This window comes from Stigmatopora argus, chromosome 20, assembly GCF_051989625.1.
Source record: "Stigmatopora argus isolate UIUO_Sarg chromosome 20, RoL_Sarg_1.0, whole genome shotgun sequence".
Classification (NCBI taxonomy): Eukaryota; Metazoa; Chordata; class Actinopteri; order Syngnathiformes; family Syngnathidae; genus Stigmatopora; species Stigmatopora argus.
In genome coordinates, this window is record NC_135406.1 from 9,864,964 (window position 1) to 9,889,201 (window position 24,238).

The following is a 24,238-nucleotide window of genomic DNA, read 5'->3' on the forward strand; positions in this document are numbered from 1 at the left end:
CTTGCTACTGTGACAACAGAATTTCCCGAATACGGGATGAATAAAGTTATCCAATCCAATCCAATCCAAATTGCCCCTAGGTATGAGTGTAAGCGTGAATGGTTGTTTTTCTCCTCATGCTCTGCGATTGGCTGGCGACCAATTCAGGGTGTTTCTCACCTCTGGCCCGAAGGCAGGTGGGATAGGCTCCAGCACCCCGCATACAAGATTTACCATTTCAGAAAATGAATGAATGTTGGGATTAAAAACAGTCGGTGAAGCCCAACGTTGCCTCGGCAGCAAACCTCGACTGGGTGGATGGTGCATTTCCAGACAATTTTCTTGCACTCGGCTATCAGATTCAAGTATTCAGCCTTTCTGCGCTCGAAGGTGGTCTCGATCCCCTCCTCTGATGGTACTGGTAGTTCTAGGAGGTGAAGCACTCTTGCCTTGGAGGACCATACCTCAATGTCTGTGCGGAGTGATGTAGTGATGATCTCTGATGATAGTTAATATTCTATTTATTTATAAGCTACATTTGAATTTTAGCATTAAATATGAAGTATACTTTCGCAGGCCGCACCACGGAGTGGCAGTGGGCCAGATTTGGCCCTTGGGCCGCAACTTTGACACCATTGTTTGAACGCTGCTCTTGTTGTTGTTTAGTGCATCTACAGCTCTATTTTTTGAATTTTCAATTTAGAGCATGCAAATAATCTTTAAGGAAAGGCATTGAATTTGGGTTAGCAGAAGGAGACTGCTTCTCAACAGGAAACGGAGCAACGGTAGTGCTAGGAGCCCGGGTGCTCAACCTACATTATAAAGAAGAAGCACTAGCACAACCCAAAGTGGGAACGTCCATAGCAAGTGTTGCTGACCTAACCATATCACCCAAACGTTTTGTTTGCATAAACTCTGTCCTACATCGCTGTAGTGTCACTGTTCAATGGAGAGAGAGTTGCAAAGGACACCAGGCTGAGCGGTTCTCCACTGTTAGAGCTCCCTCTCCATCCTACAGTCTGGTAATAAACCTATTTCCTTTAAATTGATCCCGCTCTTTCTGTGCCTGTTCCTAAATTTGTATTACAGACCTAACAATATCGATCCACACGATTCAAATACAGTAATACCTTAAGATACGAGCTTACTGCGGGATCAAGCTATTATGTCAATTTACTCGTATCTCAAGTCAATCTTCCCATAGAAATGAACAAAATACAAATTAATCCATTTCCATCCTAAAAAAAACCACCAAAATTTGTTCTAATTTACTACCGACTCACAATTGGGAATCATCTGGAATGCTCATATCTCAAATTTGTCTTGTATCTCAAGGCAAAAAAATGCTCAGAATTTTCCTCGTATCTCAAATTTCTCGTATGTTGGAACACTTACATGTCAAGGTATTACTGTATAAGAAAATTGAGTGTTGTTGAAGATTTTATTTACTTATGAAATGGTAGAGCCTAAATTAGGGAATTACAAAGTGAATAATCAATAATGTGATCTAAATATGGAAAATGTGTTCACAGTTAAAGACATGCCTAAGAAATTTTAAAAAATTGATACATTTTAATGAAAAGAATTGATATATTGAATTTAAGATCTAAAAAACATTAGTAGAAATATGGTGTGAAAGACAATGAATTTGCTCAAAATAAATAAGTAGTCCTTATACTTTTGTCATATTATAAGATGAATCACGTTTTTAAACCGATTTAACGTGTCATCTTTTTGGTAGTTCCAATAAAGCTTTCTTTTTGGTGAAAAATACTTTTTGGGTCTTTTTGTTGACAAAATCAGCCTTCCAAATTCAAAGGTGACAAAAAAAGAGAATTGTTATTTGCTAAGATTTAACACTAAGAGGAAAATGAATACACATTAATTTGAACAATTTGACAAATTAATATATAAAAGATTGTTTTCTTTCTACAGGTGTGAAAATACGGTAACTTCACGTCTGAAATTAATGGTAAATTGTTTTTATCAATTTGATGTTGAAGGGGATAATTGGTAGAAATGTAACTAGATTTTTATTTTATGTGTAACTATTGGAAAAACATTGAGTAAGAAAGTTTTATAGATGATAGACAAATTACAAAGGGAATGTAATGTTAAATGTTTTCAAAAAACACTAGATTGGGGTATTATTCATTTCAAACAACTGCACGATACACATTATTGAATGAATTTGGAGTTCTTGATTAGCATGCATTTTATGTGGCTTAATTGCTGTAAAGGGTACATACAGGCTTAATATATTAATCCTTGCAAATGGAAAAAATGTACATGTATTCATTTGTTTCTGAATTTGAATGTAACTATTGCAGAGAACGGGAGATATGTTTTTGTGTGCCAGACTGGAGAGATGGTTTTTAAACTCCTATGAAGAATTCAGCCCAGTTTTCCTTTTGTATTTTTTTCCTTTTTTTAAAGTTACACAGTCATTCTATTGTTTTGAATCAAGTCACCCTTGTTATGTTCACTTGTTAGAAGTAAGTAAAGTTATTATATGGAGGAAGCCAGTCTAGCTATTTGATGGAATAATGATTAATACCATTTAATCATTATTAGTAATATTTAATTAAACAGGAAGACATCGTTAACATACACTGATTACACCTTGCAAGGAGAAATCACTCATAACGCGGCTTCGTTCAAAAGTATTGTGACGAGCAGTATACTCTTCTCTCTATTTAGTCGCGACATACTGAAAACATTTAATGTAATCTGATTCAAAACAATTGCATAAGCTAACCGAATAACACCCTTAAGGTAAAAAACAACTGCTCATATTAGATCGAAACCAAAACACCTGCGTAAGAATTTGCAGTATAAGCATAATAATTTCTTTATAAGGTAAACTGCCGGCGTCCCAGTCAAAGTAATTTATGAGTCCTTCGTAGATCAGCATCCTTGGCAGGGAACAAGGGGTTTGTTGCCGTCAATAGTCCTGAAAACAATTAACTGGCCTCGAAAGCAGCTGTGGGGGAAAGTGTCCTCTTGCTTGGTCCAACATAAAGTATAAATTAATTTATAGCTTTATTACTTATTAAAAATGCTTACAAAACATATAGAAACATCCCAGAATAAACCCAACACTATTTATTACAGTACAGTAATACCTCGACATATGAGTGCCCGTATGTTTAAAGATTTGTGGGAAAAAAGTGAGACACATTGTGTTGGAATCGCTGCTTTTTTCCTATAAGCTTCGAAATGTTGTGTTTCATTTGTTAACAGAAAAAAAAGTTTAATTCGTTGTTAGAATTATTATGGAATATTCTATATGTGTTGTAACATTTTTCAATAAGTAGTAAGGCTATAAATCAAGTCATGGGAAGATGGACTTTTTTCCTGCACAGTCGACTCCTCAAGGGCAAAGAAAAAGAGGTCACGGCGTTACGGACACTTTTCCCAGCAGGACCAAATGAGACTGTTATGACGAGGCTCCACCAGCAGATTTGAAAATACGGCTTTGCTGACATTATAATACTGCTTTGTTGACATTATAATCATGCTTGGTTTAGTTAAGAATGCTTTGCTTACATTATAATACTACTTTGTTTACCTTATAATGAAAATATTATGCAATTCTTCACACCATTGTTTTGGGGTTGTCACACCATTTCATTTCTCAGACTGTTGTTTTTCTAAACCAGAAGGTGTTATTGTACTGATTACATAAACATGTTTTTCGAATGTCGCGATTAAATACAATGATTCAGTTACTAGAATTTAGAATGCACTGGGGACTAAGACGACGTCACATGGCATTTTCCTTGCAAGTGTAACCAGAAATGTTGAGAGATGTTTTTCCTTTTTTAATTAAATATCACTAATAATGATTTAAAAGGTTTGAATCATTATTCTAACATTTTGGTCCTTCGAGTAGCCGGGGTCAACACACCGATAAGGAATCCAGACGCTGCAGTTCAATATCTGGAGTGACCGTGCACGGCAAAAGAAATCCCTTTCCCAGGCTGGAATATTTCTCGGCAGCGGCTGGATTCTAGCCGGTTGACGACTATCCTTAAAGGACACATCTATCAACTTGCTGGTGAGTCCGCGTGTGATTTCTGCATATTGTTGACGGGTTCCAAGTGCGTAAAAGGCATCACATGCGAAGGCCTTATTTTGAGAAGTAAGGCTCGCGTCCTGGGGATTAGCGATTTTAAAACCCTGCGGATACTAGTCACTAGCAGGTAGACACAGTGTGGTCTATAAACGTCGACGGTGTTTGGGTGTGTGTGTAGTTGTTAAAAACCTAAGAAAAAAAAAAGGTACTAGGGGGGCACACAAATCCACTCCAAAAATGGGTAGTGGAAACAGTAAAGCGGCTATTGACGATCCAAAGATGCGTCTGCCGTGTAAGGATTGGAAATTTGTTGAGAATCAGAGCGCTTTGAGAATTAAACATCTAAACTTATGGATAAATAAATATGGATTTGCTGGCCAGCTTAATATGCATAAGATTTTGATACTGCAGGATAAAATACGTGCTAAGCATGGGGGAAACCTTAACAAAATGGAGCAGGAGGGATATAATGATACCTATTATTGGTTTATGATGGCAAGGAAACGAAGTGATGGCTGGGTTAAATCAGTTGATAACGGTGGGACTGGAAACACAGAGGCTGTGTTATTCCACAGAAAAGAGGATGATGAGACTGGGCCGGTGGGCAAGAACTGTGTTGTTGCTGTTAAAAAGGAGGAGATATTGCCGAGGCCCCCTTCGACAAATATGCTGACCAGGTCGGGAGGGCCCGTGGGGGAATGGTCAAAGGCATGGGGAGAAACGCTATCTCCCCAGCCTGGGGCGCCGCCAATGACTGATGTGTTTATTGAACAATATCCCATGATCGAAGTTGCTAATCCTAATGTGGGCAAGGAGCAGGCCCCTACTATCCTGGTACACAGGACGTGGACACAGGACGACGTGAAAAAGGCCGTAGAAGGCATCACGTCGCACAAGGTTGATGTGGGGGAGTTTGTCTTGCAAATGGAGGACATTAGACGATCTTATCACCTGAATGGGGTGGAAACGCAGCAAATTTGTATGTTCGCGTTAAAGGTTGATTGGCATGCAGTTAGGGGTGATTGGAATCCAAAAGCTGATGGTGGCCCGTTGTGTCATGACGGTCGTGAGTTGAATTTGAGAGTGCATGAACTGATTGATCGGGTTACGGGGAAGTTTAAAACAAAAGCTAATTATACCGTGATCAGCAGAGCTAAGCAGAGGGATGGTGAGCCTTTTGCAGAATATCAAATCAGGATGACGGCTTGTTTTAAGGCCAACAGCGGCATCGCTGAAGACCACGTGGTGGGCAGCCTGTATCAGGAGCAGCTAAAAAATGTGTTGCATGCTCATTCAAATTATACGCTTAGGGAATGGGTTGAAAAACATTGGGTAGACAGGTCTACGGGCACGCTTGAACAATACGTAAATCAGGCGATCCATGCGGAAGAGGTTTTAAAAAAGAAAGGGAAAAGAAAGGGGGGGGGCACCCTCTAACGAGGACGGGATTTTTTACCAAAATAAGGGGTGGGAGCATAAACCTTTTAACAGGGATAATGAGAAAAAATATGCAGGGAAGTTCAACAGAAATCGAGGTAACAGAGAGAAAATCTGTTGGATCTGTGGGAAAATAGGTCATATATCCCGCGATTGCCCAAATAACAGGGCCTCTAAAAGTGAAGGCCAATCAGCATGACTAGTCGGGGGGCCTGCTCAAAACGAGATAAGCAATGGATTTGAGCAGAGGGAAGTGGAACTAAATTTAGCGGAGATATTGGCACTCGATACAATTAAACCTGAAATCACACTGTTCGTGAATGGGATGCGATTAAAATTTTTGTGTGATACCGGGGCTTGTAAAACTGCGATTAAAGTGGATATTCCAGGGGCTAGACATACAAAACGGAGGGTTTTTGTGACAACAGCAGGTGGGCAAGTTGCCGCCGTTTCGGAGACATTTCCGGTTTGGATAAGGGACCCGGAGGGGGAGTCGTGCAAAATGTCTGTGCTGGTGGTGCATGAGTGTCCTGTCAATTTGCTGGGGAGGGATGGCCTATTACAATTGGGCTTGGCTTTGGTCCCCTCCGCTAGTGGTAATATGGTGGTTAAAAGGCGAAAAGAGATCCAAAATGGCCAATTGAATGTGTTGCAGGGGGGCCAACCTGCGTTTTTTTACTATACGCTAGAGGTGTCAGATAACGCGCCGACGGGGGTGGGGAGCACCCTGTTATCTACAGCTACAGATTTGATTGGAACGCGGGAGATTGTTGAAAATATAGACTCCCTCCAGGTGCTGATGTGGTACAAAAGATCTGAAGGGCCTGATGAAATCTATGAGAACAGATTAGCACAGGTCATGCCGGCTGAAATTAGATTGGAATACCTGTACACGGATGGTATTTCAACAGTTGTGGGGGGGGGTTGAGTTGTCTTTGGGATATAGAAACCTTTTTCTTGAATGGGCAACTCCACACATTGTCTTATGCAAACCGTACAATCAGAGAAAAGAGGTGCTGCGTGACTTTGTACAAACGGCCCGCGGGGCAACCGATTGGAGTGTATTAGACACAGGGCTTGAGTATAGCGAAATTACGGAGACATACAGAAAAGCGGTGTTTCAAACTATGGGCGTACGGGTGGGGATCTACCTGCAATGACTAGCACGATCAACAACGGGGATATACCTATTATCAGAAGAGGATGAGGAGCTGTTAGCAACAGTCCCTCCCGAGATATGGTCCAAAGGACCTTCTGATGTAGGACTAGTAAAGGGGGTGATACCGGTGATAATTAGACCAAAATCTGAACTCAGGCCCTGTGTCCGACAATATCCGTTAAAACCTGATGCTTTGGAAGGAATAAAACCTGTAATTGAGGATTTGTTAAAAGCGGGGGTTATTATTGATTGTGAGGATTCACCTTGCAACTCTCCAATTTTTCCAGTGAGAAAGGCGGCCCCTTCTGGGGGATGGAGAATGGTTCAGGATTTACAAGCGGTAAACTCTGCAGTAATTCAGCGCGCACCTTGTGTGCCAGACCCGCACACGCTTTTGAATAATTTGGATCCAGATGCGGCATTTTTTACAGTTATCGACATAAGCAACGCTTTTTTCTCCATCCCATTAGATCGGGATAGTCAATTTTGGTTTGCCTTCACGTTTGGAAGGAAAAAATATACTTTTACGAGACTGCCACAGGGATACTGTGAAAGCCCCACGATATATTCACAGATTATGAGTAGCAGTGTAGCTAGGTTCCAACCGCAGGGGGGAAGCCAAATTATTGTGTATGTGGATGATGTACTAATAGCTTCATCTAGTTTAGAAGCCTGTAGAATAGACACTGTAGCCTTGATAGGGCACCTGGCGGCGGAAGGCCACAAAATAAGCAAAAACAAATTGCAGCTTTGTAAAGAACAGGTAAAATATTTAGGATATAATCTGGTTAAGGGTGGAAAGAAAATTTTAGATGACAGAAAGACCACTGACTAAAAAACAAATAATGTCATTTTTAGGTCTCACTAATTACTGTAGGGCATGGATTCCAAATTATGCAGAGATTGTATCTCCCCTTGCTAAAATAATGAATGATGTTTTAAAAATGTCCTCGGCTCTAAATTGGACAGCAGAGGCTGAGACGGCATTTTGTACGTTAAAGCAGATGCTAGTAACTAGTGGTACTTTAGCGTTACCTAATTATAACAAGCCTTTTGTGCAGATGGTGGACTGTAAAGGGGAGTTCATGACATCTGTGCTGACTCAGGAATTCGGGGGGAAAATGAGGCCTGTTGCATACTTTTCGTCCAGATTAGATAAAGTGGCCTGCGCGCTTCCTCATTGTGTGCGGGCGGTGGTGGCGGCTTCTATGGCGGTGGAGAGCAGCGCTACGATAGTGCTTTTTCATTCTTTAACCCTTAGAGTTCCGCATGCAGTGGCGGCGTTATTGCTACAAACAAACATGAAATTTTTGTCTCCGGCGAGACATTTGTCTTGCATAGCCATTCTGCTTTCGCAACCACATCTCACACTCGAGAGGTGTGTTAAAATTAATCCAGCTACTTTGTTGCCACTTCCTGGGGAGGGAGAGCAACATGATTGTCAAGCGATAGCCGAAGAGGCTACAAAGTGTAGGAAGGATTTAAAAGATCAACCGCTGGACAGCATTCTAACCTTTTATAAAATAGAATTTTATAAATTCTATTCAAATGTTCTATTTGGATATTGATCTATGATGTATGTTGCTGTCCAGGTTTACCAAACAGCTATTCATATATTTTTACAATACTACTATATTGTTTGTCTTCACTGAATACTCTTATGAATATGAAAAAATGTTTTGATATTAATCGGATAATACAAATAACTAAAAGCAACATCATTAATCCCGATACTCGCATCATAAATTAGTTTTTTATATACATGAATATGAATTTAATTTTAATACTGTTAAACCTGACAAATACTTTGACATGTGTCTCTATATATTTTAACAGAGTTTATACCCTAATGGCATTTTTAAATGAAAAAAATGTATTATGTTGGTTGTATTGACTGATTAGTTTTCAAAATCAAATAACTAAAACGATCATTTGGTTAGAAATTTTCCATTGGTGAAAAGGTTAATAATTCACATAATTTTCCATAATAGATATTGTATTTTTATTAAATTTTCCTTTCTTTTTTTGTTTTTCCTGTTTGAGGCAAAATCTTGTATGCCGCTTGTATATGACGTCATCACCATTCGCCGTCTCGTCCGTCAGCTGTGAAACGGCGCACGCTATCCTTTTGGAAAGCGATTTGCTTTTTTTATCACTCCTTAGCCGCATGACTAATCCAATAAAACGTCGGCGAAATACAACTGAGCACACGCGTATAATCGTTTTGATCTCGAGTTGTTTGGGTACACGTTGGTGTGTTTTGGCGTCCTTATCTTAGCCTAGCCGAGTTTAGCTGCTAGCGAAGGGTCAGCATGCAAACACCAAGCCCGAAAATGTCAGGTGAGTTGACTTTTCCTTTTTTTCATGAGAGTTTCAGAAGAATCCCCCTTTTTTTCCCACAAATTCCTACGATGAATCGACTCTTCAATTACTAGATATGAAGGTTTTTTTCTTTTTCTCTTCGACATAGCCAAATAGCTTCACAAACATTTCGGCGTTGTGCGGAATTAACAGACTCAAAAATTGCAAAATGTACGCAAAATGCACAATTCGAGCAAAACGATGGCGTCATCAAGTCTTGACTGTTTACTTAAAGCGAACAAAAGTTGTTCCTTTTAGTTCGCTTTCTATTTTAGCCCGCTTTCTATTTTAGCCTCAGTTGTGTTTAATCTTTTTTATTCATTCATTTTCTGAACCGCTATATCCCAGTTAGGGTCGCGGGGGGTGCTGGAGCCCATCCCAGTTGACCACACAGGTGGAGCTGTAGTTTTCGTTACCAACTCATTCTTTGACAGCAGTTTTTTAAAGATTTCTAATCATCTTTGAAGTCACACATAGTACTTTATGCTATGACTATAATAATACAGAATTTACCAATACCAAGAGTAAACTCTAATCTTTCATCAGGAAATGAGTGAATTCTAATCTTTTCTGTTCTTAAGTCTTAGGCATTGGTAAATTTCACCCCAAAAATCAATTTCAGGGCAAAAATAACTGAGAATGAAGCTTTTTGTGAAAATATACAATGATCTGGAACACCTAACTTGCGAATTTCAAAATAAAATACGACAAGAGTACAGTCGTACCTCTACTTACGAAATAATGGGTTCCAGAACATTTTTCGTGAGTTGAACATTTCGTAAATAGAGCAGTACTTTATATGTAAATACTCTAATTCGTTCCATGGTCCTCACAAAACTACCAACTAAACCCGTAAAAATTCATCACAGTGTCCCAACTTTGTAAGAAAAGTGTGACACAAAAATGAGAGAAAATGATCATAAAATTATTTAATAAGCCATTAAAACTTCTGCTAGGCATAAGGTCAAGCACACAACGACAGTCAAAGAAACATGGAGGGTTATTGTGAGAGAGCCAATGAGAGCCCAGTAGAGTGTAGTGAAAATGAGCGTGTTGCCGTGCAAAATGTCCCCCCCTCGTCCCTCTCTCTCTACCCTCCGCAAAATCCGTCTAATCTTAGTTCTATTAAACACATTTTAGTATACTATTAAACCACTAGTAATTTGATACTTTGTTAATAGATGGCAAATTAGAACAAATAAAACATTTTTTTTCCAATCCGATATCCTGTTTTTGGTGTTTTTTCAGTGTTGGAAATAATTTATTTGTTTTTAGTTCATTTCAATGGGAAACGTTCGTTTGAGTTACGAGAAAATCTACATACGAGCTCAGTCCCGGAACGAATTAAGCTCGTATCTCGAGGTACCACTGTATATTGTTAATGTTCTTGATTTTGTTGTGAAGGATTTTGTGAAATTATAGACAGACACCAACAGGACAGTTACAAAAGAACATCCAATGTCCTTATCTAGTTCTATCAATTCAGTTTTATGATTTGGCACCCCCTGTCAAGTGCCAGATTCAGGAACTGTTTCTTAATCAAACAAACACCAGCGATGTTTCATTGAAACATCTGTTAGGGCAGAGCTCTCAAGATATAACACATCTCCCTGAACAGTAAAGGAACATAAGAGTTTGAGCTTAAAGTAGTTCATTAGATGATTGCTACATTCTGTGTATGAGAGTATGAGATTGACAAGTGCTGAGCGTATGTGCAAGAATGGAATGTTTTCAGAACAAACGGTGCTAATCTGCGAGAAGACGGCAAGGACAAGATAACCCAGGAGAAAGCAGATACGACTCAACGGAGGAGGACAGACCAATGAAAGCAAGCTAAAGTTAACTGCAGTGTACACATAGCCAATGTTCCCTCTAATTTTTTGTTGGTCTGAGCAGAATGACAACCTCCCTGAGCGCACTGAGTACCAGTGTGAGCGACATCATCATTGCTCGCTATGGGCACACACCAGTATAACACCTGTCATAAGCAGGTGCATGTCAATGTTCCCTCTAATTTTTCATGTATCTGGGGCATACACACAAGCTCCCTGAGCAAACTGAGGACTACTGTGAGCAACATCAGATATGCACCTTTTATTTTCAAATAAGTAATTTGGTCCACTTAAAAAAAAAAAGACAAAAATCTGAAAAATGGGATGTACAAATGCTATACAGTATGTGAGAGTCCTGCTTTGGCCATGGGAAGAGTCCTGCTTTGGCCTGGCTGAGGGTCCTGTTCTGGAAGATATGAGACATATACAACTTTCAGACATAACATTTTGGTCACATTAAAACATTCACATTTTGCACAATGACTTGTGCTGTAGCTTGTGATGCAGTGCAAATTCCTGTAACACTGTCTGTAAAATATCCAACTACACAGTTTTTCTTGGCATTTCTACTACCCATAAATGATGTAATAGTAACATTTAATGATTAATATCCGTAAAGACAAAATCTTAATAAACGTCACTAGAATATGCACAAATCTGACTTAAATTTTACCTTATTTTTCACGTCTGTCCTTCTCACTTCTCCAATGGTTGTACACTTTGTCCAGGTTGATGGCTTTGTCTGCTTCTTGCTTGGACTTTATGCGCATCAGCTGATCCAAATGTGTCACTTCAAGACGATTTCTGGATTTTGTTTTGATATGATTCATTAAACTAAATTCTCTTTCACAGTCGGCACTGGAAGCTTGAAATGTAGCACAAATATCCACAAGCTGTGAGATCTCCTTTAGCTCCTCACATCTAAGTGTTGCAGCAACCATATCTGAGAATGTGCTGATTGACCTCTGTTTAAGTTTCTGCTTCATTATGTACTTGAATTCAGCATACGTACTGACTGTTAATGGTCTCCATAGACTGTAGTGGGTGGTGGAGAATGGCCTCATACTTCTTTGCCAATGTGGCAATTTCTGCTTATCCATAGTCAAAACTGATGTCTGTTGGGGTAATCATTATTATAAATGTGTTTGCAATGAATATAAAGCCTTATAATATACATGCTTACTATATTAATCAATATATTTGCTTATTAGGAATAGTAATGCTCATCCTAAATGTGTAACTATATTAAACAATATACCGTAATTACTCGAATATAACACGCAGGTTTTTGCAAAATAATTAATTCCAATAGTTGGGGGTGCGTGTTATAATCAAAAACTAATTTTTTTTTTTTTTTTTTTGTGTCTTGTTACATGGCCCTTAGCCTGGTGCTTTTTCTTGCCAAATAAATTGAATTGAATAAAATAAATTACAAATTTTCGATCGAAAAAAGCATTGTCAAACTCACTTTGACGCACGGATTTTACGTCATCTCGTAGAGCCGACGCACGGATTTTACGTCATCTCGTGAAGCCGAGACCACCACTGCCCCCCTCTAGCCTCGTACCCGTCTCAGTTCACCCTCTCTCAGTTCAGTGTTATAATCAATAACTAAAATAAATTACAAATTTTCGATCGAAAAAACATTGTCAAACTCACTTTGACGCACGGATTTTACGTCATCTCGTAAAGCCAATCGGATGATGTGTTGTGGGAGGAAGAGGAAGTGGATGAAGGAAGCGTGGACGTTGATAGGATTCTCAACGAAGAGATGTATGAGAGGACAGACAAAGAGAGAGAGGAACTTTTCATTTGAAGGATTCTAATGAATAAATTTGTTTGAACAAAACAATCGTGAAACGAAGAAAAAAAGGTAAGATTTCTGATTTTCGTCAGCGGGAAATTTTAGGTGCGCACTATATTCGAGTACTGCGTTTTTCCAGATTTTTTTGGCCCAAAGTTATACCTGCGTGTTATTTTCGAGTGCGCGTTATATTCGAGTAATTACGGTAGTTATATGTGTTGATCGCTTTCAACGAAGACAAACGCTTACGCCAAGGTCGCTCTCCAGGACAGCTGGGTCCAGCGAGAGATACAAGTTCGAAAGGACATAAAACAATCCACTGAGTTCTTGCTCCGAGGACTGATTACTGGAAGATACGCCTCGACCTCTTCCCCAGATGCGAGTTCAACAGGGAAGATCGGTGAAGGACGCTTAAATTGTTGTTGGCTCAACGGATGGCTATCAATCAACTTGTATATTGTTTTTCCTTTGTGACGCTTGATATGGAATTGTTTTGTTTCTTGCTTACGCAAATGGAATCGATAACCTTGTAATTGTTTTGATTTGAAGCCTTAAATGGGCAGGACATAATGCCGCTCTTTAGAATAATCTTGGGTGGGGCGAGCTGCCGGATGTATTCTCTTCTTGCAAGAATTAAATGTGATGTGACTACAGATGCCTTTTTTATTGAAAGCTGAATTGGAAAAACCTAAGGATAAACATACAATTGGATGAACCTAACATTTGGTCCTTCGAGCCTGTGGTCAAGATACCGAAGCAGAATCCAGGTCGCTCCCGTTCGATATCTGGAAAGACCGTGTACGGCGCTTAAATACCCTTTTCCGGGCTGGATAACTCGAAGGAGCGCCTGGGTTCTCGACGGTTTCGACGACTAACCCTCTGAAAGAGACATCTGGGGTCATATCTGGTAAGTCCATTTTTTTTAAATGTGACTCGCGTCCAGGGGACTGCGACACGCGTCCAGGGGACTGCGACACGCGTCCAGGGGACTGCGACACGCGTCCAGGGGACTGCGTTACAAACCCTGGGTATACTAGTCGCTGCCAGGTAACGAGACAGAGCATGAGTCTATAAAACTTGGGGCAGTTCGGGGTGTCCTGTGCCGTGGTCCGGAAAGGTACAAATATAACTCTGACAGTATATCAAGCTAGGGTATACATTTGTGTTGCGTGTGTTACGTGTGTCCTTCCGCGGAAAAGAAATTTGCTAACGGATAACTGAGTGCACGCGAGCTCCATCCAAAGATGGGCAGCTCAAATATCAAAGCAAGAATTAAATGTGATGTGACTACAGATGCCTTTTTTATTGAAAGCTGAATTGGAAAAACCTAAGGATAAACGTACAATTGGATGAACCTAACATGTGAAATGTGGCAATTTCTGCTTATCCATAGTCAAAACTGATGTCTGAGCTCAATGTTTCAATATCAAATGCAGACCACTCCTTTAATTCATCCTCTGGAAAATGAGCATCCATGTGATCACAGCTTACTAATAAAAAGAGTAATCTCACCAGTATTTCTGCCATCAGCTGATGAGGTCCCCATTGCCTCTTTGACACGGTCGCTCCACTCACTGTACATCCTTCTTCAAGTATTGGGAACGCAACTTCTCAATTTTTGCTCTAGAAAAGCAGTGTCCTTCCATCACAGTCAGGTTGCGTCTTTGTAAAGTGAGGCAGAGTTGTGCTAGCTCACCCAAAACATCTCCCAGAGCAGTGATAGTAACCTTAAATTTTGAATTACTCAGCTTTTTGTAGCAGTACCTTGCCACTGGATCTCTGTTATTGGTGATTTCTCTTTTACAGAATTCTGTAAGCACATTGTAGTTCCTCAGAACAGCATTGACAGCTTGGTGCCGCGACAGCCATCGAACTTCGTTCAGAGGCCTGAATGACAGTGCATCTTCACCAAGAATCTTTGCCAGGTCCTCCATTTTGCCCCTCTTCACAGCGGACCAAGAGAAAGTGGAATAGACAGTTCTAAGAAGAGTTTCAACATCTCGCATCGAACGCACATATTTCCAGGCATCATCAATGCCCAAGTCCTCTCTGTGGGCCACACAATGTTGTTCAGTTAGGTGTGGTATTTGGCGCTTTAACAAAGCTGCAACTCCGTTGTGTTTTCCTAGCATCACTGAGGCACCATCCGAGGTCAGCATCACCATTTTCTGCATGTCCAGTCCATGTTTGGAGTAAAACTGAGTTATTCCTTGCACAATATCCTGAGCAGTGCATGCTGTCAGCTGGATGATGCCACCAAACACAGTTTTGTAGTTAACATCATTTTCCTTCCTGTATTTAATATATACGACTAGCATTTTGTGTACTGATATGTCTGTGCTCTCATCTACTGTCAGTGTATGCCAGGGTGCATTTTTAATACTGCACACAGTCTCATTCTGCACTATCTCATTGATTGAGTTCACAAATTCAAAGGCATAGTTTTTGCTTCGCCAGCTTTCTGGTATACTCACATACTTTGCCATGTGATCGTGGATTTCTTGAACTGACAGCATTGATGCATTCATTTTGATGGCAAGTAAAATATTGTCAATGAGAACTTTAACTTGTTCACGGACCGATTTTGTTTTGTGTGACAGCTCGTTCCTTTTCCCTCGGTCTTTTGCGCTCTCCCGCAATAATGTACCAATCCCCTGTCCCATCTTGAGTCTTCGTAAAATTTCGACAGCTTTTAAATGACTTTTATGCTGAATGTGACGCCTGAGATAGTCCAGCTTCCATTCAATCCACATTTTTCCATCTGAAAACTCACTTGCAACTTTGGCATTGCTGCATATTTTGCAGAGTAGACCTTTCTCACTTGAAAAAGAAAAATATATCACCCAATTTCACCGCTTTTTCTTCTATTGTCGCATGCTCCGACAACCATTCCATCTTAAAAGAAGTGCATTTCTTTTTTACTGTGGCTTGGCAAGTGGATGTGTCGCTGCCTGTTCGTTTCGCCATGATACAGGGTTTGTATTAGTGATACGGCGTTTGTATTAGTATCTATTAACCTGCTAGCTAACCTGCACGGCGCATATGGGCAGGGTCCAGACGCACGCCCCGTCAATGCCGTGATTGGCTTCGTACCGTAAGTGAACCGTATCGTATCATTGGCTGGACACTGTCACTCACTGAGTGAGAAACAAAAAAAACAATATTATTGTGTGAATTAATTAGACTAAGTCTAATATTAGATATTAATTCATATGTTATGTTGGTGTTGTTTGTGCGCTGGATAGATTTTCTTGTGTGCAGAGAGCACGAGAGTACTGCGCAATTGCGCACGCGCGCAGCTTAGAGGGAACATTGCACATAGCCAATAGAATAATGCCAGGATGCCCTACTTGCTTTGCCATTTGCATATTGTGTATGTTAGGTTCATCCAATTGTACGTTTATCCTTAGGTTTTTCCAATTCAGCTTTCAATAAAAAAGGCATCTGTAGTCACATCACATTTAATTCTTGCAAGAAGAGAATACATCCGGCCGCTCGCCCCACAAGATTATTCTAACGAGTGGCATTATGTCCTGCCCATTTAAGGCCTCAAATCAAAACAATTACAAGGTTATCGACTCGATCCAATTGCGTAAGCAAGAAACAAAACAATTCTATAATCAAGCAAACCTAGCGTCAAACTAAAACAATATGCTTGATAGCCATCCGCTGACCCAACAACAATTTAAGCGTCCTTCACAGATCTTCATTGCGAACTTGCATCTGGGGAAAGGGTTGAGGCGTATCTTCCAGTAATCAGTCCTCGGAGCAAGGACTCAGTGTATTGTTTTATGTCTTTGCGAACTCGTATCTCTCGCTGGACCTAGCTGTCCTGGAGAGCGACCTTGGCGTAAGCGTTTGTCTTCGTTGAAAGCGATCAACACATATATATATATTGTTTAATATAGTTACACATTTAGGATGAGCATTACTATTCCTAATAAGCAAATATATTGATTAATATAGTAAGCATGTATATTATAAGGCTTTATATTCATTGCAAACACATTTATAATAATGATTACTCCAACATTCCCCCCTATATTATAAATTTGCACATGATCCCCTTAATAAAACTTCCTTTCAGCTTTATTCCATTAATTCCAAATGAACATATAGTAACATCCCAGAATGAACCCAACAGTGTAGTATAACTCATTGCTGGGCAACTCGGATGAGAGTACGTCTGCTGGTGGCAACAGAGGCGTATAGAGCTGTGTTGAGAGGGACCCGAGACCCATGTGCTTGTATTAATTCAATTCAATTTATTTGGCAAGAAAAAGCACTAGGCTAAGGGCCATGTAACAAGACACAAGAAATGTGCAACAAAACGCGGTGTAGTCACTGGTTCACGGCCAAAAAGTCATCCAGAGCCCGCTTGAACTGGGCGACCGTCGGCTTCTCGACCACACCCTGCGGAAGCCGGTTCCAAGGACCGGCGATGCGCACTGAAAAAGCCGCCTTCCGCCGATTCAACCGGAACCCGCGAGGGTACAGCTTCCACGGATGACCCCTCAGACCATTAGATCTATGTGTTAGGAATAAATCCACTCGTGTGTGAAAATGCTAGCTTCCTGATACCTTTCTATTGCTGGATGAGTGGCAGTTGGGTAAGGTCACAAATTGGAGTCAGATTACTAACTTAACTTTAATATAATTTAGAGATAAAATTCCCAACAACAGGAACAATTGTTTATAAAGCAAATAAATGTGGTCACACATTACTGTGAACAGGCTACACAATGCAATGATACAATAAAGGCAGACAAAAGTCATATATGACAAAATTCTGGCAGCAATGGATATTATTTTGAATATATCACAAAATTGCTTCTCATTGGTTTTATCATAAATATACTACCTTGATAACTATGAATATATTTACATACCAAAGCATGTTCATTTATGCAAAATAAGAAGGGAGTGTTCATGTTTTATGGAATTACTTACCTGGATATAAAACTGGTAAAATCCTTTTTTAGGTTTGTGTTGTTTTGTAAAGATTTATTTTTGGCTTTTTCTCGTTCTTGTGATTGTCCATTGACTTCATTTGTGCGTGTCACCCACCTGTTTTCAATGTCTCGTTAACCCAAGTCTGTGTGTTTAGTCCTACTTTGTTTGTCCATTCTTTCAACAGTTAAAACAAAATGTTTTTTTGACTTAAAAAAAGACCCAAAATGTATTTTTCCCCAAAAGAGAGCTTTATTGGAACAACCAAAAAAATGACACGTTATATATTGCAGTAAATCGGTTTAAAAACATGATTCATCTTATAAAATGACAAAAGTATAAAGACATTGTACAATTTCTTTTTTTACAGAAAATTCATTGTCTTTCATACCATATTTCGACTAAAAAAAGACACATCCTAGATTCAATATAGAAATTATAAATATGATCTGTTGGAGTAATCATTATTATAAATGTGTTTGCAATGCTTATTTAGGAATATAAATCCTTATTACAAAAATGCTTACAATATTAATCAATATATTTGCTTATTAGGTATAGTAATGCTCATCCTAAATGTGTAACAATAGTAAACAATATATATATATATATATGTGTTGATCGCTGTGCTTTTATGTTAGAGTTATTGGCATTAATAAAATCCATTTTAATGCATCTCTTGCTAAAGTAAGGACTGTGGTTCACATCAAGAGGACAGGGAATGGCCTTGGGCATGGAGAGGTCTCACAACAAGTGCTCTTGGGAACTGCGAACTGTTTTCGGCTTCGGAGGGCTCACAACAAGCGCTCTTGGGAACCATGGACTGTTTTGGGAAGCACCTCTTCACTGGAGGGTTCGCATCGAAACTCTCTTGGGAAGATTCGACAAGACCTACAATTGTTTTGAGAACTGTACAAAATTGTTGCGAGACTCTACAAATGTTTAGACTTCTGTGGGGCATGGCGTTAAAATCTTATGAATAAAGTAGCGATACGGACTTCGAGTTAATAGAATAATCTTGACCGGACGAGCGAGTGGATGTATTCCCTTCTTGCAAGAATTAAATGGAGATGTGACTACAGATGCCTTTTTTATTGAAAGCTGAGTTAGGAAATACCTAAGGATAAACCTAACATAATCCATGTATTATGTTTACATAACACGCAATAATCTTATTTGATTTGTTAGCAAATTCAAGATGCAAAACTGCAATGTTTCAAATTTCTTAAGACTGTCTTTAACTGAAGACATTTTATTTTAATAGTGTGGAACTATATTACAGAAAATTGAAAATTAAGAAGAAAAAAATGAAAATTAAGAATATAATTATCTTTCATGAAGAAATTGATAAAGCAAGTACATTTTTTTGGCCACTGCTTCCCACATTTGTGTCATTAAGTGCGCAGGAAAAAGTTTTTTCACCAATGTGGGTTGTCATGTGAGTCTTGAATTGGGCTTTAATAGCGAATCTGTGGCCACCGACTGATCAGGAAAACATTGTTCTCCAGTGTGGATTAATAAATGTTGTTTTAAGCTTTCCTTGTAAGCGAATGCTCGACCACAAACTGGGCAGGTAAATGGTTTTTCACCAGTGTGGGTTCTTGCGTGCCTCATTAAGCTTCCCTTCTGTGTAAATGCATGACCACAAACTGCACACGAAAATGGTTTTTCACCAGTGTGGGTTCTTGTGTGACTAATTAAGCTTCCATTCCGTGTGAATGTCTGACCACAAACTGAGCAGGAAAATGGTTTTTCACCTGTGTGGGTTATGATGTGTCCTTTTAAACTTCCCTTCTCTGTAAATGTTTCACCACAAATTGAGCACGAAAATGGTTTTTCTCCAGTGTGGGTTCTTGTGTGTCTCTGTAAATCGTGCTTTTGAGAAAAGGCTTTACCGCAAAGTGAGCACGAAAAGGGTTTTTCACCCATGTGGGTTCCTGTGTGGGATTTTAAATGTTGCTGTTGAGAAAAGGTTTGACCACAGGCTGAGCAAGAAAATGGTTTTTCACCAGTGTGGGTTCTTGTGTGTACTTTTAAACTTCCCTTGTGTGTGAATGTTTTACCACAAACTGAACATGAAAATGGTTTTTCTCCAGTGTGGGTTCTCGTATGTCTTTGTAAATCTTGCTTTTGAGAAAATTCTTTACCGCAAAATGAACAGGAAAATGATTTATCACCAGTGCGGCGTTTTAATTTGACTTTGGGGACGAAGCTTTGTCTGCAAACTGAGCACGAAAATGGTTTTTCAGCCATGTGGCTTGTCATATTTCTTTTCAAATTAGACCTTTTCCCAAAGGTTTTCCCACACTGAGCGCATTTGCAGAATTTGTCGCCACTGGGATTTTTCTTAACATCTTCATCATCATCATCATCATAAGGCAAGTCGTCGCCATCTGATAAAGGAGAAATTGAACTTTCTGCTTGCCATCCTTCTCTTGAGCTGCCGTTAAGAGGCTCCGCCCCTCTGTTGGCCATGCCCAGATCATCTTCACTCTTGAAAGGCTCACCAGTTGAACCGGTGACATTTTGCTCCTCCTTTTTGATTGGAGATTGCTCTTTTCTCTCGTGCTGCTGTTGATGGAACTCTGGCTCCTCCCCTTTAATTTGGGGCCATGCTGAGGCGTTTGCAGGCTCCACCCCTTCGCTGGCCACGCCCAGATCATCTGTTTTCACGGACTCACCTGGTGACCAGGTGAAATGATCTTCCTCCCTTTTGATTGGAAGTTGCTCTTCTCTCATTTGTTGTTGAGGGAACTCTGGCTCCTCTTCTTTGATTTGGGGGAGCTCTTTAAGGCCAACAAACTCTTGCACATCAGGAATAAGATTTTCCCTGAAACCTGAAAGACAAAAAGATAATATGTATCACCACATGTAGTCGAAAATGGGAAATATTTTTTCTTACTTTTACAAGTTTATTATCACAGCATGGTTGATTATTTCGCAAAAATATATGCAAGAAAAGTCACGTTTTAGGTTCGATCCAGTCATCCAGTACACAATTTGAAACAAAATATTGGTGAATTCAGATTATGTTGATTAATTTAAATGTTTTAGCATTTTCATATATTGTGTTTCATTTGGTGATTCAGGGTTTGTGCATTTTTGGGGGGTGGAGCTAAAATGATACAATATGAAAGAGGACAGACGTTTCTTTTTTTAAATTTAAGTGTGTATTTGAGAAATTTGTAAATTGGGGTTCGGCTGGGTGGGTGGGGGTTTATTTTGTTTCATGAATTTTTGGACCAATAGACGCAGTCAACGTCTTGACACATGCAAAATATTGTAATCCACGGGTAGTATTCCCAACTGCAGGCTTTAAAAAATGGAATTGGGAGATAATAAAATGTACACATAACTAAATACGTAGTCTCACATACATTGCAACATCAATAGAATAACATTTGGACACGGAAAATATAAATCACGCCGTGTACTGTAAACAAATGCTCATCAAAAGTGAACCCACCTTCTAGTCTGTGAAGAATAACTTTTGCTTGCATTAATTTGCATTCAACGGGGTGGTGGTGACGTTTAAGGTCCTCTTTTACGTCAAAAAGTTCCTCCTGGAACTTTGTTGTTGTTGTTTTTATGGCGGCCATTTCGCACACATGAATTTGGCTTTTTTGACGGCGTGTTAATGGAGACGCTTGGTTTCTTGATAGCAGCTAGTTAGCGAAGCTAAGGTAAGCTAAATAAAGTCGCACAGTTTTAAGATGGATGACTGATGTTGAATCCGTAAAGTGAATAATGCTAGAAACGTCGTCAATACTTCAGTATAGTTAAGTGACTGAAATTAAAAGACAAATTAGACGGGCAAAAAGTCAAATATTCGCAGACTAAGCGCTCCTAGTCGGCCATCTTTTTTTTGCTCTCGCATTTCCGGTCAGGGGTGCATGATGGGAAAGAGAGTTTCCCGTAATGGCAACCTTCCGTTCAAAATAAGATGTTTCACGTATGTATGATATTCAATCTATATTTGAAAATTGGGGGGGGGGGGGGGGTACTGGGAATCATTAATGGGAGACACATTGTGTCAGAATCGCTGCTTTTTGTCGATATGCTGTGTTCTTTTTTAACGGAAATAAAAGTGTGTTACAGACGCTCCCCTCCTTACGAACATACGACTTACGAACAACGGTACATACGAACATGTCTGCAAATTGCGTTTATGCCGCAAAAATTTTCGTAAGTTCGATTTTGTATTTTTTTCCGAGTAGTGCTTCTTTCTGCCGCTAATACCGACGCCTGGCGCTGTGAGGGCTCAGCTCACCCAGCATCTACCTTCTTCTGTCCAATTCATTGCAATGCGGAAGTGCGTGAACGCATCTCCAGTGCGCAAAGAACCTTTTTCATTTGTATCATTAAATATCTCGTGCATCCATTATTGAATATGGTTGGTAAAAAGCGAAAGACTTCTATTGAGGGAGTTGCAAGGAAGAGGCAAGCCATTTCATTTGAAACGAGTGGCAATAATAACGAAGCTTGATGCGCGTGAGTGGTGAGCGTTGCACATATACAACTTGAATCGTTCGACCGTCAGTACCATTTATAATCAGAAAGATCGAGCAGCAGGACCCAAATATTGAACGTTGCCCAAAGTTTGCAAATCAATTGAATGATGCCATACAGTGCTACCGCATCATTTATGATGAAAAAAAGAAGAAAACTGTGCAATCGTCGTTAGATCGCTTCTTTCGGCCAGTTTCTAATACATAAATCTCTCTCTCTCTCTCTACACTCTGTACATATTCTCTCCATTTTATTAAATGTTTTTTCAGTACAAACCAATGTGTGTTACTTATACAAGCCTTAAACATACAAATGCACTTATATAAACCTTCAATATACTTATATAGGCCTTAAACATAAATTATAATACAAAATATAGCACTGAATCAACTTACAAACAAATTCAACTTGTGAACAATCGCTCGGAACCTAACCCGTTCGTAAGTAGGGGAGCGTCTGTATTGTCATTCCTGAGGTTTATTCAAACTTCCTATTGGTAAATTTATCTATTCAATGGGGTGGTGGTGACGTTCAAGGTCCTCTTTTACGTCAAAAAGTTCCTCCTGGAACTTTGTTGTTGTTTTTATGGCGGCCATTTCGCACACTTGAATTCGGCTTTTTTTGACGGCGTGTTGATGGAGACGCTTGGTTTCTTGATAGCAGCTAGCTAGGGAAGCTAAGGTAAGCTAAATAAAGTCGCACTGTTTTAAGATGGATGACTGATGTTGAATCCGTAAAGTGAATAATGCTAGAAACGTCGTCAAGACTTCAGTTTAGTTAAGTGACTGAAATTAAAAGACAAATTAGACGGGCAAAAAGACAAATATTCGCAGACTAAGCGCTCCCTATTCGGCCATCTTTTTTTTGCCCTCGCATTTCCGGTCAGGGGTGCATGATGGGATAGACAGTTTCCCGTAATGGCAACCTTCCGTTCAAAATAAGATGTTTCACGTATGTATAATATTCAATTTATATTTGAAAATTTGTGGGGGGGAAATCAATAATAGGAGACACATTGTGTCGGAATCACTGCTTTTTGTCGATATGTTGTGTTTTTTTAACGGAAATAAAAATTGTTATTATCATTCATAAGGTTTATTCAAACTTTCTATTTGTTAATTGATCTATGATGTATGTTGCAGGCCACGAGTATCAAACCCCTGTTAATATATATTGTTTGGCTTCACGTATTTTTCTTATAAATATGAAAACATGTTTTAATATTAATAGGATAATAGTACGTATAACTAAGTGGCATATTCACTAATCCCGATACTTGTATCATCAATTTGCTTTTTGTATATTTAAATTTTAATACCGTTAAACCTGGCAAACACTTTGACTGGTGTCTCTATATATTTTAACAGAGTTCATACCCGAATGGCTTTTCTCCAAATTAAATGATTTTGTTATTATCTTGGTTGTATTGATTGTGAGTTTTTAAAACGAAATGACTAAAAAAGATCAGTTGGTTATAATTTTTCTATTGGAGAAAAGGTTTATAAGTCACACAAGATTTCCACAACGTTTTGTATTTCTATTCTTTTTTTCCTTTCTCTTTTTTATGTTTTTCCCGTCTGAAGGCAAAATCTTCGCCGCTTGTATATGACGTCATCGCCACTCGCCGTCTCGTCCATTTGCTGTCGAACGACGGCGCTTGCTATACTTTTGGAAAGCGATTTGCTTCTTTTTTAAATCACTTCTTAGCCGTATGACTAATCCAATAAAAAGTGTGCAAAATCCATACGAGACCACACAAAAAAACTTTTTATCTCGAATCTTTTGGATGAACGTTGACATTTTTGGCGTTTTTAGCTTAGCCTAGCCGAGTTTAGCTGCTAGCAAAGAGAGGAAACAAGATTCTTGAAATTAACGCTTCGTCTAGCAAGCAAATATCAAGCCCGAAAATGTCAGGTGAGTTAACTTTTCCAGGTTTTTGGTGAGAATTTGGGACAAATCCAATTTTTTCATCAGTTCCTACTACGTTGCAAAATGTACGCAAAATACACAATTCTAGCAGGAGACCCCCAAAAAAGACACCCCCACGCAGAACAGGACGCCATCAAGTCTCGACTGTTTGCAAAAGGTGCTTTTCTTTTTTTATTCGTATTCTATTTTAGCCACTTTTT

The 24,238-nt window shown here is 39.4% G+C and overlaps 2 protein-coding genes across 5 annotated transcripts in view; one reads left to right on the top strand and one right to left on the bottom strand.

Moving 5' to 3' along the window:
• The first annotated feature begins 8,745 nt into the window (after window positions 1-8,745).
• Window positions 8,746-24,238, top strand: part of LOC144065552 (uncharacterized) — a 28,569-nt gene continuing 13,076 nt past the window's right edge. For 2 of the 3 annotated variants that reach the window (XR_013297198.1, XM_077588507.1), the window contains exon 1: window positions 8,746-8,993. Coding sequence is in view for 1 of the 3 variants with exons in the window: in XM_077588507.1 (XP_077444633.1) it covers window positions 8,966-8,993 (28 nt within the window). In the remaining 2 variants the exon portion in view is untranslated. Of the gene's footprint in view, window positions 8,994-14,456; window positions 18,682-24,238 lie in introns of those variants that run through there. The other variant, XR_013297197.1, reaches the window with a different exon arrangement.
• The window catches only part of LOC144065551 (uncharacterized), a 38,806-nt gene continuing 30,665 nt past the window's right edge, over window positions 16,098-24,238 (bottom strand). Inside the window, exons 1-2 of one of the 2 annotated variants that reach the window (XM_077588506.1) lie at window positions 21,067-21,530; window positions 16,098-20,437 (exon numbers count right to left, since the gene is read on the bottom strand). In XM_077588506.1, the coding sequence (XP_077444632.1) occupies window positions 19,035-20,437; window positions 21,067-21,199 (1,536 nt within the window). In that variant the 5' untranslated portion in view covers window positions 21,200-21,530 and the 3' untranslated portion in view covers window positions 16,098-19,034. Of the gene's footprint in view, window positions 20,438-21,066; window positions 21,531-24,238 lie in introns of those variants that run through there. The other variant, XM_077588505.1, reaches the window with a different exon arrangement.